At 39.0% G+C, this 17,523-nt stretch overlaps 1 protein-coding gene across 8 annotated transcripts in view; it reads right to left on the minus strand.

Moving 5' to 3' along the window:
* Window positions 1-17,523, minus strand: part of LOC122838457 (protein furry homolog-like) — an 86,291-nt gene that overhangs the window by 63,431 nt on the left and 5,337 nt on the right. For 2 of the 8 annotated variants that reach the window (XM_044129115.1, XM_044129114.1), the window contains exon 1: window positions 14,239-15,178. The exons of 1 other annotated variant lie outside the window; for it this stretch is intronic. In XM_044129115.1, the coding sequence (XP_043985050.1) occupies window positions 14,239-14,467 (229 nt within the window). In that variant the 5' untranslated portion in view covers window positions 14,468-15,178. Of the gene's footprint in view, window positions 1-5,350; window positions 5,969-14,238; window positions 15,182-17,523 lie in introns of those variants that run through there. 5 more of the 8 variants (XM_044129112.1, XM_044129110.1, XM_044129116.1 and 2 more) reach the window with 5 other exon arrangements.

Consider the following 17,523-nt stretch of genomic DNA (forward strand, 5'->3'; position numbering starts at 1 on the left):
CAAGTTTCTTCAGATTCACTGCCAGACTGACCCACAGCATCACCACCCAAAACGACTCTGAAGACACTTGAATGATATGAGTTACAGATTGCATTGAACTGAAAATGAATATACAGCTCAAAGCTTAATGAGCACCACTAGATCAGTGCGCCAAGACCTTAAATTCCACAACTATCTGAATTATTTACCAATTGTCTCAGCAATATTCTTGAAATATTTCCCAACTTAAATGTTCTGATTGAGATATAAGAAGCAATAACAACAGGAGAGCAAATGAAAAGTACAAGGTGTTGTGGCTGGGATGGTAGCAAGTGTTGAGTTGTGTTGTCATTATGGTGTCTAGCAGCACAGAGAGCCTTTCAAGCATTTCCCTCTTTGTTTACTGTGCTCACTAACAGCCCAATGATGTCATATAGCATGCTCTTGATATCCAATCACTGGGGTGTTCCATACCCCCCTCCATCCTCTCTTTTCTCTCCCACCACAGGCTAACTGGATTGTTGACGGCTTCACATAAGTGAGCGACCCAACACTGTACTTTTCCAGTCAACAGCAAGAAGAGGAAAAACAAACTTTTTTTGGGCCTGGTGCCTGTCGTCCCCCTCTTCCCCGTCTTTGTTTCTCCCTGGGACATGCCAGTCATTTGTGGCATGCCAAGCTAAGGCTCCCCAGGCTAGGCTCAACCCACAGAAAACAAATAATTCAAAAATAATAACAGAAACTGATGCTAAGAATCACCAGGTTTTAGATCAAGACCAAAGCTCAATTTCCAATTTTGCCCTCTAAATGGAAACAGTTTAAAATGGCTGGCATATTTTTTTTTTTTTAAGTTGATGCAAAGACTAGAATTTCGTGGCCAATTTCTGTGTTTGGTCAGCATTGATTTTTATTGATCTAGTTTCTATTTATTCACACAGAAGTGATAAAACAAGTGTGACAGAATGGATTCTGTGTAAAACATTGTACGTGCTGTAAGATAAGAATAAAATTATTAGAGCATCCATATTTCAACTATTTAGTGCAATATACCAGCTTTTAGCAATATTAGCTACAAACAGTAGTATTTTTTAAGAACCATCTGTTCAGGCTTTCTATCACTGTAAGAGATGTGGCAAAACGTATGTTTTAAAAATCACTAGTGCCATAACAGAAGCCAACCAGAACCAGCTCAGTAATCTTGTTACTGAGATGAAAATAATTAATTTTATTTATTTTCCAGAAGGTGGATAGACTGACCATAAGTCTCTTTTTGACATGAAACCAAAGAAGAAGAAAAGACACATACCAACACGCAAGTTATCTATTCCTTTCCAGTAAATCACATCGTTATCATAACACTCACCAACATGTTTTCCTAATATCATGCAGCCATAATCCCCATAAGAATATAGAGTCTTAACTTAGCTCTGGCATTTCCAAATGGCTGCATGAAAATATGTAATTGTGAAATTGCTGCTAAGAATGTTCATTAGGATTAACCCCTGTTTTCTGGGTCATTTCCGCTTTAGTTTCTTAACTCCTAAAGATATACAAAGCATGTGGGTATTAAGGGAAGCAAGAATCCTGATTCAACTGGTCGAGTACCAATAAGCACAGACTGAATGACTGACCCTTGAAACATAATAGACTTTCCAATATTGTGTCAAAGTAGTTCTTTGTGGTTGTGATTTTTAGTGACATTTTAGTGACGCTAATAAAACGTAATACCAGAGGGATTCAAAAAATAAAACATTTTGCAAACTAATTGGGACTGCCTCACAAACATGATATTGTGTCGCTGAATCTAGTATTAGTATAAATTTTAAATTTAACATGAAACATAAACAGTTAAGAGGAACTTCAGAATTTCCCGTTTTACCACTGTAGCCTAAAGTAATCATCTGTATTCAATAGTTTATAGAGATAAACCAAAGCGAGACTTAACTTGATGATCCAATGGAGTATTTTCATAATACCTGGTCCTCCAAATAAGTAAATTTTATTTACTAAGCAGTTTCACAGAAGAAGATTCACATAGGACTGCAGACTACATAAAAAAGACACATAAAAAAAAACCTTCCTTGTTAATACAAAAGCTAAACAAGGTGTAACTAAATGCTCTGGACCAAAATGCTTATCGCATTCTGATGCATGAGGTCTACCAGCCAGTCTCTGCAAGAGTTCCCTGGAAAATTAGCTCCACATATGGTTACACAACTATTACAGCAGTGACTCCACCTTGTCACAGTTGAAACAAGCCCTCCCAAACGCCTGCTCAATTCCCCTGGCAGGACAACAAGAAACAACAGCCCAAACTCACACGCAAACACACGCACACACGCAAACACACACACACACACACACACAGTTGGAATGTAGGGCCAAGAGTGCATCCAATTTTTAGAGACAAAAGAATTACTGCCAATGTTTATATGCTGTGGCTGTGCCAATTCTGCAATTATGTAGCAACATGCACAGAGCCTGGCAAGTTATTACTGGTTCGCCCTGCACTTTCAATTCTCTAAAATAAAGGATATCTGAAGAAGTTTTACAGTAAATCCAGCTTATTTCCAGTGGCTGACATTGCATCAGTCTAAACCACCAGAGTGCACCTTAGATATTCTGCCTCGTAAATCAGAAATCTATTTGACAGTAAATGTCCAAGCTTTAAACGCAGTTCAAAGCTAACAGAAGGAATAAAACTGTTGTCCAGGGCTGTAGTATGAAGTTAAAGTGTAGGGAGTCAAATTCACTTGTACTGTCAACATGCCGCATGTTACAAAGCAAGCCTGACATCAATTACTTTTATTATTTTTCAAAACTATTTACTACCTTTGGGGAGGGAATGCGTCCTGTAAAGCTTACCACATGGCTTCATGTTGTCAGGGTTACAAAATCTGACAAGTTCAAGCAATAGCTAGAACTATTGTTTGTGTGAAAGGTGAGCCTCACTAAATAAGTCTACCAGAAATAAAACATTATTCACGCTACATACATTTTCTTAATGGGACTTATACAGTAAATATCCTTATCAGGGTTGTTGAGCTGAGGGCTCCACGTTCTTCTCCAGGCTGAGATCACAGAGGTTAGATACACCTACACTTATTCAAAAAACATTAATTCTACATCTACCTGGTCACCCCTTAAATCTCAAGACAGCTTAGGAGTGTTCGTGCTTTATCTTGATCATTTTTACATTTTTTGGAGACAGTCCTGAATGACTTTTTTTCCACATTTTTTTTAATGGGAGTAAATTCTGTCCCATAGGGTAAGAGCTAAACTGTACAGAGACTATTTTAAGGATGCACATCGAAGTGACAGTCAGCTGTCAGACACGTCTGAAGCCTCTTTCTTGTTTATCTGAGCTAATTTTGGTACTAAATAAAATCAATGGCAATTCAATGTGTCATTACACAAAGGTGAACTATTTACGAATCGGGTGGCCTTTAATGGCAACTGGATTTTATGTCTATATTTGATTGGTTCCAATGGATTTTATTTAGATGAAGCAGAGTAAATGGGGCTAAACACACACACATGAAACTTTCAAACCTTGAATTGGAACATTTTTAAATAATTCTGCATCATATTCTTTCCACTTTGCGATCAAATGAAATTCTTATCACTACATGAAAGTCAGTGGATGTAACGTGACAAAATGTGAAAAATCTCGTTAGAGATCAAAACATGAAGTTGTATTTATGTGTAAAAAAATCACCCTTATTGACTATAATCTGCACGGTTTTGGTTCCCATCTTCCATAGGTTATGACTTGGAGCTGGATGGTTTAGCTTGCCTTTGTGTTAAAGCGCCACTTTATTTTCAGGGGTTGGTAATATGAGGAGACACAACAGGTAGGTAGGTCTGCCCTAACCAATAGCTCTTCAGGTCACATTTTGCATGCAAAGCCCATTGCAATTCAAATAACTAATTGGGATTCTATTACTGTACAAGCAGTGACTTTTTTTTTTAACCTTCATTTCCTGGATAAGTTTTGTTCTTTAACCTTACCTAAAGTCCCCACCATCCTCCAGGAGATTTAGCATCACAGCCACTGAATAAAGACACCTGCTGTGGATGTTAAGGAACATTTACGCAGCCCGGACCAACCATCGCATCCAAGCCGTTCTTTAACATCTCAATATATCAGAAACTGATAAAGATTCAATATTTAAAACACATTTCTGTTCATTTTTAAACAATAAGAATTCAACCTTGATATATTTTAGATATAAAATGTGCAACCCCTTATTTTACATCACTAGGATTAGTATTTTTGATTTTTAAAAATGCCGATCGTGACATCCCTGATAGTTTTATTAAGATTCAGAGGCCAAGAAACAGCATGTCATGTTTTGTTCATGATAATAGGCACAAAAGCTTTTTTGGTTTGTCATAACTTTGAAGTGATGGTATGTCATTATGCATTATTATGTACTGCCTTTAATAATAATAATAATAATAATAATAATAATAATAATAATAATAATAATAATAATAATAATAAACTGTCGGTGTCATTTACATATCAGCTTTTATACCAAGCCTGTTTTTATTTTCAAAATTTGATGTTCCCTGTTAGTTTTAATGCATTATCAGCAGAGCTATGTTCCTTAAGGCAACAAATAGCAAAAGGTTAAATTATTTCTGTTGTATAAAGTCTTTCACTAATTAATCATGTGTTTAAAATGGACTTTTAGCCCAATTTGTGTTAGAAATCTCAAGGTTTAATTCAGATTACGGGAAGAGCTGCACTATAAATATCTTTCAATGTCACTGAAGAGGAAGTGGTTTTTGATTCCTAATGTACTATAGAATGCATAGAAAGCTAATAATAGGAGGAAGCTAAAAGACAGATCAATAACAGGGAAACATTAGCTGCCCCCCAAGGAAAGGAAGAGGAGGTTTGTAGAACTGGAAGGATGTGGAGGAACTGGAAATTGTTGAGTGCTGTTCAGGAAGACTAAATTGCAATTTCAACATAAGATCAGAAGTTTCAAAAAGATGTGAGAGAGAGATATAAGATCTTCAAAGGAACAGTCCCAGGTCTAATTGTATCATCAATCAGTGCATTTGCATCAGGAGAAAGTTTATCTTTGGGACAACCAGGAGCCTCAGCAATGATGATAATCGGAGGGCTTCTATTGCTGCCACCTGCATGGACCTGAAGCAAGCCTGACTAAACACTATCACACACACACACACACATATATATATATATATATATATATATATATATGCACACGAGGTATGAAAGCTCCAATCACGATCTGCATGCAGGCATGTACAAAGCCGCTGAAGGTTGCTGGCTGTGTGTGGATGCGCCGAGTGCGGTATGTAAACACGTATGCTCGCTTGGCAGGGTACTCACAGCTGCTACTCCAGGACTTGAGGAGAGATTTGATGCTGATCTCAAAGAAGACCGAATCCTGCAGGCTCAGCATGGTGGCTCGCAAAAGTTAAGGCTCATAAGGCACGGTGCTCACGGGGTTCTGAGTGTTCTCATTTCACACCATCCCACAAAAAAATTATTATTATTATTATTATTTTTTTTTTTTTTAATCAGAGCATTTTATTCTGCTCACAAATATTCACCTGCCACATACACCGTTAAAAATCTAGCAACTCTTTTCCCCTCCGGTTCCTCTTGCCCAGCCGTTGTTCAACACCACCATCCGCAGGAGGACTTAAGACGAAACATCCTTAGAGAAACACACAATTTAATATGCGACAAGTTTTGCCTTTTTTCTCCCAGCAGAACTATTTCATAAGCACAGTTAGAAAAGTCTCCCAGTCCAGCTCCTGCTGCCCAGCTGCCAGTCCACAGAGTCCCTCATCCCCATCTCAGCACAGAACAATCCAGAAACGCTTTAGGACAAAAAAAGTGCACGGGAACTTTTGCTCATCACACAAGAAGCAACATAAATAGTGTTAGTATTCAGTAATATTCCATCTCCTTCTGTCTTCCTGTGTGTTGTGTATGTGCCAGTTGTAGCCTGCTAACCCTCCCTCGTTCCCCCTCCGCCACCTCTAATCTCTCTCTCCCTTGCTATTCGTTCATGGCCAGCCCCTCCTCCCTTGAGCGAGCTCTTGTTCTCTTATTGCTCTTTTCTGTCAGGCAGAGCGAGAGAGAGAGAGAGAGAGAGAGAGAGAGAAAGCTCAATTCAACAGCAAACGCTGGGAGGCGGGAGCGCTGTGTGGGGGCGGGTGATGTCATCAAAATGCTGCGAGTGTTTCCTGGCCGTGGATCAGCGATGCATATGCTTGTCAGAGCTACTACTGTGCTGCCTCCCCACTGGCCTATCAAACCAGCACTTCCTGTAAGCTCCACAGCAGCACTGATGCATCATTCCTCACTGCAGTGGGAGAGAAAGCGTCGAACAAGCGGATGCGAAAGGGAGTGTGGATGCTGCACACAAATATATATGGCTCCCGACTCAAAAAATGTTGAAATATCATGCTATAAAGTGAGATATAGTGTTGGATTGTAATATAATAAGGGTAAGTAGTTTCACACTTTCATTGCTGAAACATTTAAGAGGACCTGAATACATCCTGCACTCAGAAGAAAATTCAGTTTGTGTGAATGGAAAAAGGTTCAAAACACACGCACAGGATTATCTGACGTTACAATCTGGTGTTGCTGCCGGTTAGTTCTACCCATGCAAAGATCTAAAAACAGACCCACATGATATCCATCCAGCCATTTGTAGTCAAGGACACGATTAAGTTTGTTTAACAAAACATTCTGGGGAGGGGGAGAGAGAGAAATAAAAGCAGTGGGAAAGTTACAAAAACACACAAATGCTCTTTGTCTTCTTCCCGTTTCGTCGCTATTTTCTGTCTCCCCCACAGTCTCTCCCTCCGTCACATGTCCGCCGCTACACCACTTATGCAAAATGAGTCCCAGCTCATTGCTAACAAACGCAACACAAACAGATGCTTTGTCATGCCCCAGCTGGTGCAGGTCTGATGCAGCCCTCCGCTGTGAAACGCTGCCTTGTGATAGGCGGCGCAGACGCTGTGGAATTAAAGCGGCCTTCGACTCTGGAGCTCTTCAGGCAATTTAATATTACTTCTCAGAGAGCTTAAAATTAACAGAGTGATGTCACTTGCAACTCTGGCCAGTTGCTGCTAAGAACATTTCCCACAACGCCAAAATTGGACTTGAAAGGAACCAAATATAAAAACATGTCATTATAGCAATTTCACACTTCCCTTATGTCTGATTATAGTGAAGTCATGTTGGTTAAACGCTCCATCGCCATATTTAGACACCGATGCCCAAGAAATAAATCCTAAACAGGAAAGGAAACAGCCTAAAGTTGTTTAACGCTTTTCATTTAATAAGATAATAAAACTATCACTTAAAAAAAAAAAGCACATTGATCATGTTGAAGCTGTGGTCTCTGGTTTAGCTAAAGTATCCCTTGAATAAATCCAAGGAGAATCAGTGGATTCTGTAATTGTTCCCTAATGTTTATCTTAAACCTCTGCTATATCCGTGTTATGACTTTACATTTCTCAGCGACCAGTAGACGCAAAGAAAAATTAAAATAGGTTTTTGACTGGAAAGCTCTGAGCTTGAAGCTCAAAGTTTGTCTACATTTTGTTTTGTTTTTTTACATACTTGATTATTAAGAGACAGATAATCTGTGAAAATAAAAAAAGGCTCCTCTGCCTTCTTCTAATGCTATAAACACCCGATCAGAGCCAGGAGGTCAGTCTTAGCGTTTCAATCCCTCTCTGTGTGGTGAAGCTCATCTCCCCCAGCCGCTAACAGAGCCTGTTGTGAATGCTAAGGCTAGTTAGCATGGTCATCGATGAATGCGAATGAACTGTTTTTTCTGGAAAAGTTCAATTGTTTCTCCTACTTGAAGTAATTTTTATGTTGATATCACATTATAATACAGATTTCTATATATATATATATTTTTTTAAGATAATTCCAATCAGCTTTCCTATGAGAATTTTACAGGGAGACAATCTTTCCAGTTCAACACAAACAATTGCATGACAAAGCATGCTTTGCATGGTTTTTAATCTTTTAACTGATTAAAAGCCATATTTAATCAGCTTTTCTAAAACGTTTGTCAGAAGAACTTCCCACACCGCTTCACACCTACATGCCCACTCAGCTCTTTGACAAATTTCCTTGGAACCTGAGGTGTAACGTCTGACAGTTTATATTGTATATTTATGTCTTTACATAAATGACATGTTCATAACTGCATAAACATGCTAATAAAAGAATTTGCTGAGACAGCCAAATCGATCGGTGCTTGAATTGTGAAATATATCCACATTCCCACTTATAGCGTTTATGACAAACATGTTGCCAATGGATTTCCACTGGAGGGTAGTGCAGTGCATCCTTCAATCTGAAAATGATGTGCACTGGCAAAATGTACTGGGGTCTCAAATTAAAAAGAAAATTAGCAAGAACATAGTCAAACAAGTACAAAAAGTTCAAAGCTTTAGAGGTTTCTCATCTTGTCTATTTATGGGAAAAGAATTCCCCAGACAATTTCAATTCATAATTGGACATTGGCTCAACCTGACCTGGTCAGCTGCTGGGTAAAACCAACATCGTCTGATTTGGAAACCCACATGCTCAAATGCAACTCCTTCAAACATTATTTCAGAAACTCCAGAGATGGATTATATGTATTAAAACAAATCAAGCCCTTCTGTTGTGAATTAAAATTTACACAACCAAAAGCTGGCGGCATACCTAAAACAAAATATTTTGCACAGGCACAGTTTAGAAGGAGGAACTCAAATTTAGAGGACGCCAAGACAAATACTGTTTAACAGTATTTGTCTGATAATCTTGTTATGATTATCAGCAAGGCAGCCAACATACAATAGACAGGTATTGTTTTCTGTAAACCAGCTTTGTTGTTTAAGGAATGCAGAGCTTACATCATTTCCCCAGGAACATTAAAGCTGAGAACCAGAACCTCACAGCCAGGACAGCTGACGCGAATCGAGGATTTCAAACAAACATTAGAACCGACTTCCTGGAAAGACGAGCTCACTGATCAAATAATCTCAACCAAATGCACGACCGAGGCCGATTGCAGCATCTCTAATCGCAAAGTGGGAGAAGTGACTGGCAGTTAAGCCATCCTGCCTGCAGTGAGCAGAGAGGAGCTTCTCCTCCCAGGAGCCCGCAGGGTGGAGGATGCATTTCCTGTCCCGGTCTTTTCTGAAGGGCAGCGGCGGGAGCAATAATCGATAAAAGCTGTAATTCAATCCCTGACCTCCTCAGTGATGCCTGGGCCACAGAGGACACAACATTAGCATCCGTAACAGCCGTCTGAGTATTCAGCACAACTCCACAACACACAGGGCTCCTCGCTGCCACATGCTACTCACACCAAAAACAAACGTTTCTAACCTTCATGACACTTTTTGGTCAGTGCTTGCAGAGAAATGTTCGATGAGGACATAAAACAGGACAAAAGTCGAAAACAGAACTTGCTCCAATTATTTGTCTTCTAAGAAGGAGTGACACTTTCAGCAGATAGCAGGAAGGATAACCATACAGAAGTTATTTTTTTTATTTCAGCTTGTCTGTCATGAAAAGGTATGGAAATGTGGGCAGCCTTTTAGAAATCCCATTGATAATGTAAGGAGCTACAAACGCTAATGCTAAGTATAAACTGAGTTTCTGCAAGTTTCACCAGCTCAAATTTAAGACTTTTAAGAATTCAAGACCTAAATCTCCACAGAAATGCACAAACGCCGTCCAGCTAACTGCAAGCAAATGTAGACTTAGTTATAATAGGTGGAAAAGTATCCGACACGGTAGAAAGCTAACAAGCAAATTTATGTTGGAGGTGAGTTACCGACAGCCTCAACAGGCGGTTGAGACTACAGAGTGCGACCAAAACTTTTGCCTGACAGAAAGAAAACCCTCAAGAAAATAAATAAATAAATCACACAGTATACAAAATTAAATAGTCCTGTCAAGACAAAATTTCAGACTTGTGATTAATGTTTTGAAGTCCAATAATAATGTTTAGACACCACTGGTCTAGAGAAACCTGTCTATGTACATGGAGAGACTTTGTGACTTTAAGCTGCTTTTGAGAAATTGTTGAGAATTTCAACATCTCCTTTGCGTTGTTAAGACAGATTCATCCTAAAAGTACAAAACAAAGCTTTGTTATTTCTAGTTGTTAAAAGAGAAACTGAAATTGGTAAAAAAAATTATTATTTGCACATCAGTTTGGTGAAAGTGACCTCAAATCAGCTGGTTAAAGAACCACATAAAACAACTTCCAGCAATCATCTTCCTGTGATACAAAGTGGAAAATCTGCCTAAGGCTACATCATAAACAGTTTTTGTTTTCCATACATCTGACTAATAACTACTTGGGGAAACTTGATGAATAAGTTTGTCTAGTCTGTCTGGATACACGCCCTGTTGACATTTCACAGAGAACTCGCATTACAGAAGCGCAACCTCATAGAAGTGCTTTCATGTTCAGTCATATGCTCAAGACACTCCCTAAACTCCAGCGGGTAAATCTGCTACACCCATCAAAACACCTTGATCGGATTTTTTGGGGGCCCGCATAAAACATTGTTGGCCAGGTTCTCATCCCTGAATCTAATAAGTAAACAGGTTTCTGGCGTTCTCATTAGTTTCTCAGTTCTGGGTCCTTTCAACAAACATTTGAGTCCTCCAGTAGGAGCCCACTCAAAGAGGATAAGAGGTAGGTAGGCAGGATTACATACTGGGATGGGGAAACTTTACTGCAAAGGAAATATTGCTGTGAATTCTGTGTTGCAACATCAAGGAACTTGTTTGCTGACCAAACCTCTACATCCTTATGAGATGAAATGAAAGCGTGGAGTCACTGATGGACTGTTTAAAGGTAGAAATCAGCAGATGATTCAGCAGGAGACTGAAAGGACAGCATATCAGACTCTCAAGGCCTTTAAATACAACGATGGATCAAAATACGTTTTTAGAAAAAAAAAGACATGATATACACTCCAACATGATAGCTATTAGACTTCTAATATCACCAAAGTTCATAATTTATAAGAAGATGCAAAGATTTCTCATAAAGCACTAAATCAATCTGTTTTTTTCTTTACAATTTGAATTGGGATGGAAAAATAGGAGTTTCTTTACATTTTCTGCAGGTGCTGCAGCTGAAAAAAATAAAATCTTTTTAACGTTTCATTTTAATGCCAATGGGTTCAAATTATTATTATTATTTTTTTTTGTTGAAGGTAAAGAAGTGATCTATATCTAGACTCCCTGCCTAAAAAACCATTACATAATAATAATAATTTTTAACAAATCCCGACATAACACTGCATCCTTTACTGTTCAACTCACCATGCATTATTATAGGGAATTAATTTTGTTTTCATGTTTTAATATAAGCAAATATAACCAAAGTCCAGCACTTAGAGTAAAGCACACGGTCGCCATGGTTATATTATTCAGGCCAACCTGGCACTGGACATTTTAAATAAGCCCAGTCAAGCCTGTTTCTGTGTGTTACTTTGGTTACCTGACCAGTCTGATTGTTTATAAGCCAACAGGTAAAGTAAGTTTAACCGAGGAAGGGCTGAGTCATACTTCAGCCATGAGCAAACAGGCTTAAACACGACAGGCAACATGCTCTGACGAGTAGCACGGCAACACAAGAAGTTATAGTAAAATAAGCAGATGCATCGGCCTGCTGCTCATCCACACTCACTGTCCTTCACCCAAGATGTGCACACTTCTAAAACCTTTAGCTACTGTATCCTCTTACACAGCATAGACTGTCTGCGGAGGTTTAGCGCCGTCAGCACAACTTGCTTGTTACCATGCCAACTCTGAAGTATTGGCATTTCAGAGTTGACAAATTGTTTCAAACCAACAAATGTGGAAATTTGCTAATGTATTTCTATTATTCATGTAATTAAAAACTCCGGACAGTTAAGTAATGTAGCAGCATATCAGTGGCGTCCATCAGAGGAGCTGGTCAAGCTCTTTCAAAAACAAGGAAATGAGCTTTCAATATCTAAATTTAGCAAATAAAAAACTAAATCTGTTAGATAGCGCCAAGTAAAACATAAAAAACCACCCATCATTGTTTTAAAATCAAAAAGAATACTTCATATTACAGTCAATAAATTTAAGGTAAATATAAGCGATGCACCAATATGAACATTTGGATCGATACTGGTGTATATTAAAGTTGCTGTTATGGTAGGTAACTGATATTTACTGATTTTATATGCGCTTCCCCAACCTCTAGACGTTATAAGACAACAACACCACTGACATTGTTTCTCTGTTTCAGTTAAACTACCCACAGTTCTTTGCTGCAACATGATCACATGACCAAACAAACACCACATGACCATCCTCCTTCCCTCCCACTCCTGAAACCCAAACAGCAACTAGATTGAAATCGATGTCAGTCGTTTATATGTGCCCACTTTGATCAATATGTTAGAAAATGAGGCCCATCGGCCGATACCAATGTTAATGTCAATATATCATGCATGTCTAATAAATGTTCTGACATATAATTCATCTGGTCTTTATCAGACTACAAAATTATTCAAATCTAGTGAAATTTCACAAAAAACACAGATCACAGATGCTATTTGTTGAACAAATGGAAAAGTTTGTGGAGAAAAATAAAAATGATAGATTTAGATGCAAAATACAAAACCCTACAGTTTAAGGTGGTTGTATTTTTTTACTACAGCACCTCACAAAGGTTTGAAAACTAACCTTTTCACATTTTGTTACATTACAACTTTTCTTAATCAGGGGACTTCTGAAGGCATTTAGTTAAACTTGATTTTTTTTAAGGGTATCAGATTAAAATGATGCTGAATCCAAGTGAAAACAGCACTCCTCAGAAACACCTTGCTCCTGCATTATGTTCACACACAACAGTAGGGAAAAGATTTGCACACTGCTGGACAAATCAGAAAAGGGGAAACTGAGCCGTCTCTTTCAGCTCTCACAGGTCTAAATTTAGCAGAGACCTTGCAATGACTTAACTGTTATTTTGAAACATATGTGCATGTTTTTTTTTTATATAGTTTATGAGGATGTTTGATCAGAAGATAGTCTCACCAAAGCAGGTAGAGTTCATTCTCCTAATGTTCGTCCCTTTGGGGGGATTAAAAAAAAGGTAATGTTTTAGTAACGCAGTTATTCTGTGGTTTCCTTCACTGCAGCTTTGTAAACTCCCCTGCAGAACAGCTAAGAAGGTTGTTGTTCGCACACGACATCGGCTGCTGACTGTGATTGGCTGAGATTCTATCTGACCGACCCTAAATTTGAAAACTAAAAAATTTGATTTTCTTCTAATTAGAGAATGAACCCTACCAACAAGCTCCTTGGTAGCACTAAAGGTATAAAAGTCCTTCCATTGCACCATGATGTTACCTTTGTCGTTACAAGATACCTGCAAGTTTCGGCAAGTCAAATTTAAGACTTTTAAAGACCTTTTTAATGCCACCTTGAATTAAATTTAAGACTGGACAAAAACAAGAAAATTATAGCCAACTGGCCGATAAATTTGTACTTGGATAGATGCAAAAAATGAGCTAGCTAATGAACTAGCTAATGTCACTGAGGTGGCTGTTTACCTGACAGAAAACTCTTATACATGGATGAAAAATTAAATAGTCCTACCACAACAAAATGTAAGACTTGTGCATAACCCATTTAAGGCCACCTTCAAGACATTTTAAGGTCTTACTTTTAGATACATGAATTTAATACTTCTTCAGAATGTGCAGACACCCTGTATTAATATAAATAAACATTTACTGGCAACAGCAGAATAGTTAGAACAAACCATTTGTAATCCTGCTTTTGGATTTGTTCAAAAATACAGTAGTTTCTGAAGCAAAAACTGTATCAATGTGTGAAAGGTTTGCAAAAAACAGACTGGGACTGTGTTACAGAATGAATATCAGTGCATCTCAAACTTAATCCACATTGCAAAACTCATGATTCTGTATTTACATGATTAAACACAGTACAGGACACTGTAAACGGTCTTCAAACAGTGACTGCTTTAAGCCTGTTTATGACAACGGGCTTAAAGGGGTTAGGACTGGAACAACAAAGCCAATCTCTGATTACCGATAAATAAAGATTAGGAGTTATAAAGATCATCACACAAAGCAAGCTAGACCACTCCAGCAGAGGTTATTAATGTCGGTATCATTATTGTTACAGATAACTGCTGTGTCAGTGTTTCTTTAAAGTACCTTTGAGCTGAGATTGATTACTGTTGGCATGTCTGGAAGAGCTGGGTCTTGCATGTTCTCTTATGTTTAGGTCTACCGGATCCTCTTCGATGGTCTGTCCCATGGCGAGCAGACCCAGTCTTTTCATCCGGAGGAGCCGTGGACCCGGCTCCCTGGGAGAGCTTCCCCCGTGATCAACAGGTGACTCTCCTGAGATGACGGCCGGAACCAGGCTCTTTAGAAACTCCATTTGTCAACAAGACTCTTTTTTTTCCCCCCTTACTGTTTTACTCTAGAGAGAAGTCCGGGAGCCTATGCCGTGCCATGCGGCAACGCAGACAAGTCGCCTGGCGTTTCTGCCCCATTTTAGAGAAGCAGGTGAAACAGCAGAATGTGTGTCAAGCTGTTACCTGCACGCTGCGGAGTTAGAGTGTGAGGGCATGTACCTGTGGCAGTAAATGGGAGCCTCCCACCACACTGCAACATTACCTGTCTTGTTCAGACCGTGAAGAGAAAGTAAAGATACACGGCTGCTTCTACAGATGGTGATGTAACTCTGGGTAGGCTGGGCTATGTTTCGGTGCCAGGCCCTATCTGAGGTGGGGCTATAACATGTTTTACAGCAGATAACACAACTTGGGCTACCGGCCAATCGTAACAGAGACGACATCAGCCCCACCCTGCTGTCTTGTGTTGCCAACAACTGAAAGAGCACAAGAATGGAAGTGGGAGATTGACATATGGCATAAGAAGCAGGAAACCTTCTGCAGTTGACTTTCCTCGCCCGCCTGCATTCGCTGATAGCTCTTATCAAAGTCACGTTACCAATTGTACACAAACAAACAAAAAAAATTGTTTTCTTCCAACATCGCAGAAGTATCGCCCCCACCATCACCTCTTGGCTTGCTTCCACTTCTGCTCGACAGTGCTGAGCTTTTATGAAAAGAAACAGAACGGCAAAGTGATGGTGTCTGTGAAACGGCCCGATGACAGACTGCTGCGCTCTGCTTGGCTGAACAGCTTGTGGCTGCAGCAAATTCAAACCCTTGCAAGTATCCCTTCCTGCAGACTAAGAAGGGAGAGACGGGTTACACTGTGCTGACTCTCATAAACAAAAAAAAAACACCTCACTTGCCTAAAGAAATAATCAATTTACCGTTCGCCAGAACAGAGTCCAGAAAATAATAAGTTGACAGAGTGCAAAGTGCAAGTCGTCAAAAGCAACAAAAAACTGCGACGATCCATAAAAGTGAGATGAGATGATTTTGGCACGTGCCTGTGTGAAACTGTTAAACCATTTTAGAGGCATTCACTGCTGTGATGCTGTTTACCATTTATTTTACAGTGCAAAACCACAAACAACCTAAAATAACCTACGGTCATTTTTTTGGGCTCAATTGTCTATTGCTGAGGCACAGACGCTCTCTCAAACCAAATATACCATACGCATTAGAAGCCATTAGGTTGGAAAGGCCACGTAAGATAACAAAGGAACATCAAAGGGTGTAAATAATAGATTAAAGTACTCGGTGGCGAGACGGCGCGCGACTCCATGATTCTTCTTAATACTGTGATAGAAAGTGGTTTTCAATCAGCACACGGCAGCAGATGTTACGTTTCCGTTTGCTCATTTGAACAGACTACGGTCTCATCTCGTTTGAAAAGCGACTTTTAAAGCTTCAGTTCATTTGGACTTTGAATTCAGGTCAACTCTACAACACAATACTAGGGCAGAGCTAAGATTAGTTTTTTCTTAATTACGAGAACAAAGTCGTAATGGGGAGAATGAAGTAGCAATTATATAAAAACTCCAGCATGAAAAATAACAAAGAACATTAAAACAATGAAAATTGTTAAAAGAATAAGTATTTCTATTAGTATTATGTGTAAAACTTATGCCAAAGTATAACTTTCAACAAATCAGTAACAATTGTACAAACAACTGAAAGGACCACACAGGCTGTGCTGGTCTGCTCTTTCCTATTGAAGCCTTTTGTCTTCATAATTTGAAGAAGTTGTTCCTGGTAAAATTGCATCTTTATTCGACTAATAGTGTGACTACATTCTGATAATTCAAACATCGTACAACCAACAGAAGGGATGATTGAAATAAAAGCCAGTTTTTGAAAAATATTTCCTGTCATTTTAAATGTAATATTTAGAAAAGAAAGCAAGAAAAACAAACAATTAAAAGCGGGAGCTGGATCTGTTATGGGGAAAATATATTTTTAATGTTCGCCCAGCCTAGAAGAAATATTTGAGGTTCCTCCTACCCGATCCTTTATTATGATATAAATATATTAAAGAAACTATGTATAGGACAACATTGAAAAACAACCTACTTCCAGAAGATTTCAACATAAATTTATTCCAAAACTACATCCAACTTCTTCTCTGCTCCACCAGGCTTCAGGCTCCTGTTGCTGATACAGAATCTCATGGTGACATACAGAAAAATGTTGCATTAAAAATGAGTGTAGAGGTAAAATAAGGTCTGCAGCACAGCACCATATACATCCTATAGTTGACACATGCATGCTTTGCAGGCTGTGAGCAGGTGCAAAAAGTACAAATATACGATCACAAAAAAGTGCAAATAGTTGTGTTTTATTGAGGATATTTAAAATATTTTCCAAATCCAGTGTGGAGTATTTGGTACAAAATTAAATGTTATTGTTCTTTATGAGGCCTAACTTGAATTATTATGTCATTGTCAATGCATTACTTGAAAAGCAATAGCATTTATCGTTTATCAGGACAATTTAACATCCAGCAAAAGTTGTTATAGTGACAGGCTTAAACACACTGTTGACAAGTTGCAAAGAGACGTTAAGTGTTAACAGAGATATTTGTTAAAATCCCCAAAAGTAAGGAGTGAGAAGAGGTCAAAAGATGATGAGGCAGCACATCTAAGTAAGAATCGCCAAATAAATCAAAGAGAAAATAAAGCCCCAGAGGCAAAGATAGTCATCACTTAGTCTGAGCACCACAATGGTCAGTGGAGGCAGCCACAATGGGCTGAGGCCAGGTCTGTGCGGTGCTGTTGAGTTAGAACAATAACCCTGTGCAGGAGGCCCACAACGCAATCAGCCCAGGAATGTGGAAGAGGAAGCTCTGGGAACAATGCTCAGCGTTCCTAAGCCGCTCTGGGTCCCCACCCGTTTCAGCCTTGTTCTGCTTTCATACTGGAAGAAAACAGGAAAGCTTGTGGGCTAAGAGCCCAAGAAAAAAAAAGGGTCTGCTCTGCAGTCAGCTGAAGGGGCCGTGGCGCACACAGTCAGCATTTAAATCCACTACAGTCGCTGT

The sequence above is a fragment of the Gambusia affinis genome, linkage group LG10, assembly GCF_019740435.1.
Source record: "Gambusia affinis linkage group LG10, SWU_Gaff_1.0, whole genome shotgun sequence".
Classification (NCBI taxonomy): domain Eukaryota; kingdom Metazoa; phylum Chordata; class Actinopteri; order Cyprinodontiformes; family Poeciliidae; genus Gambusia; species Gambusia affinis.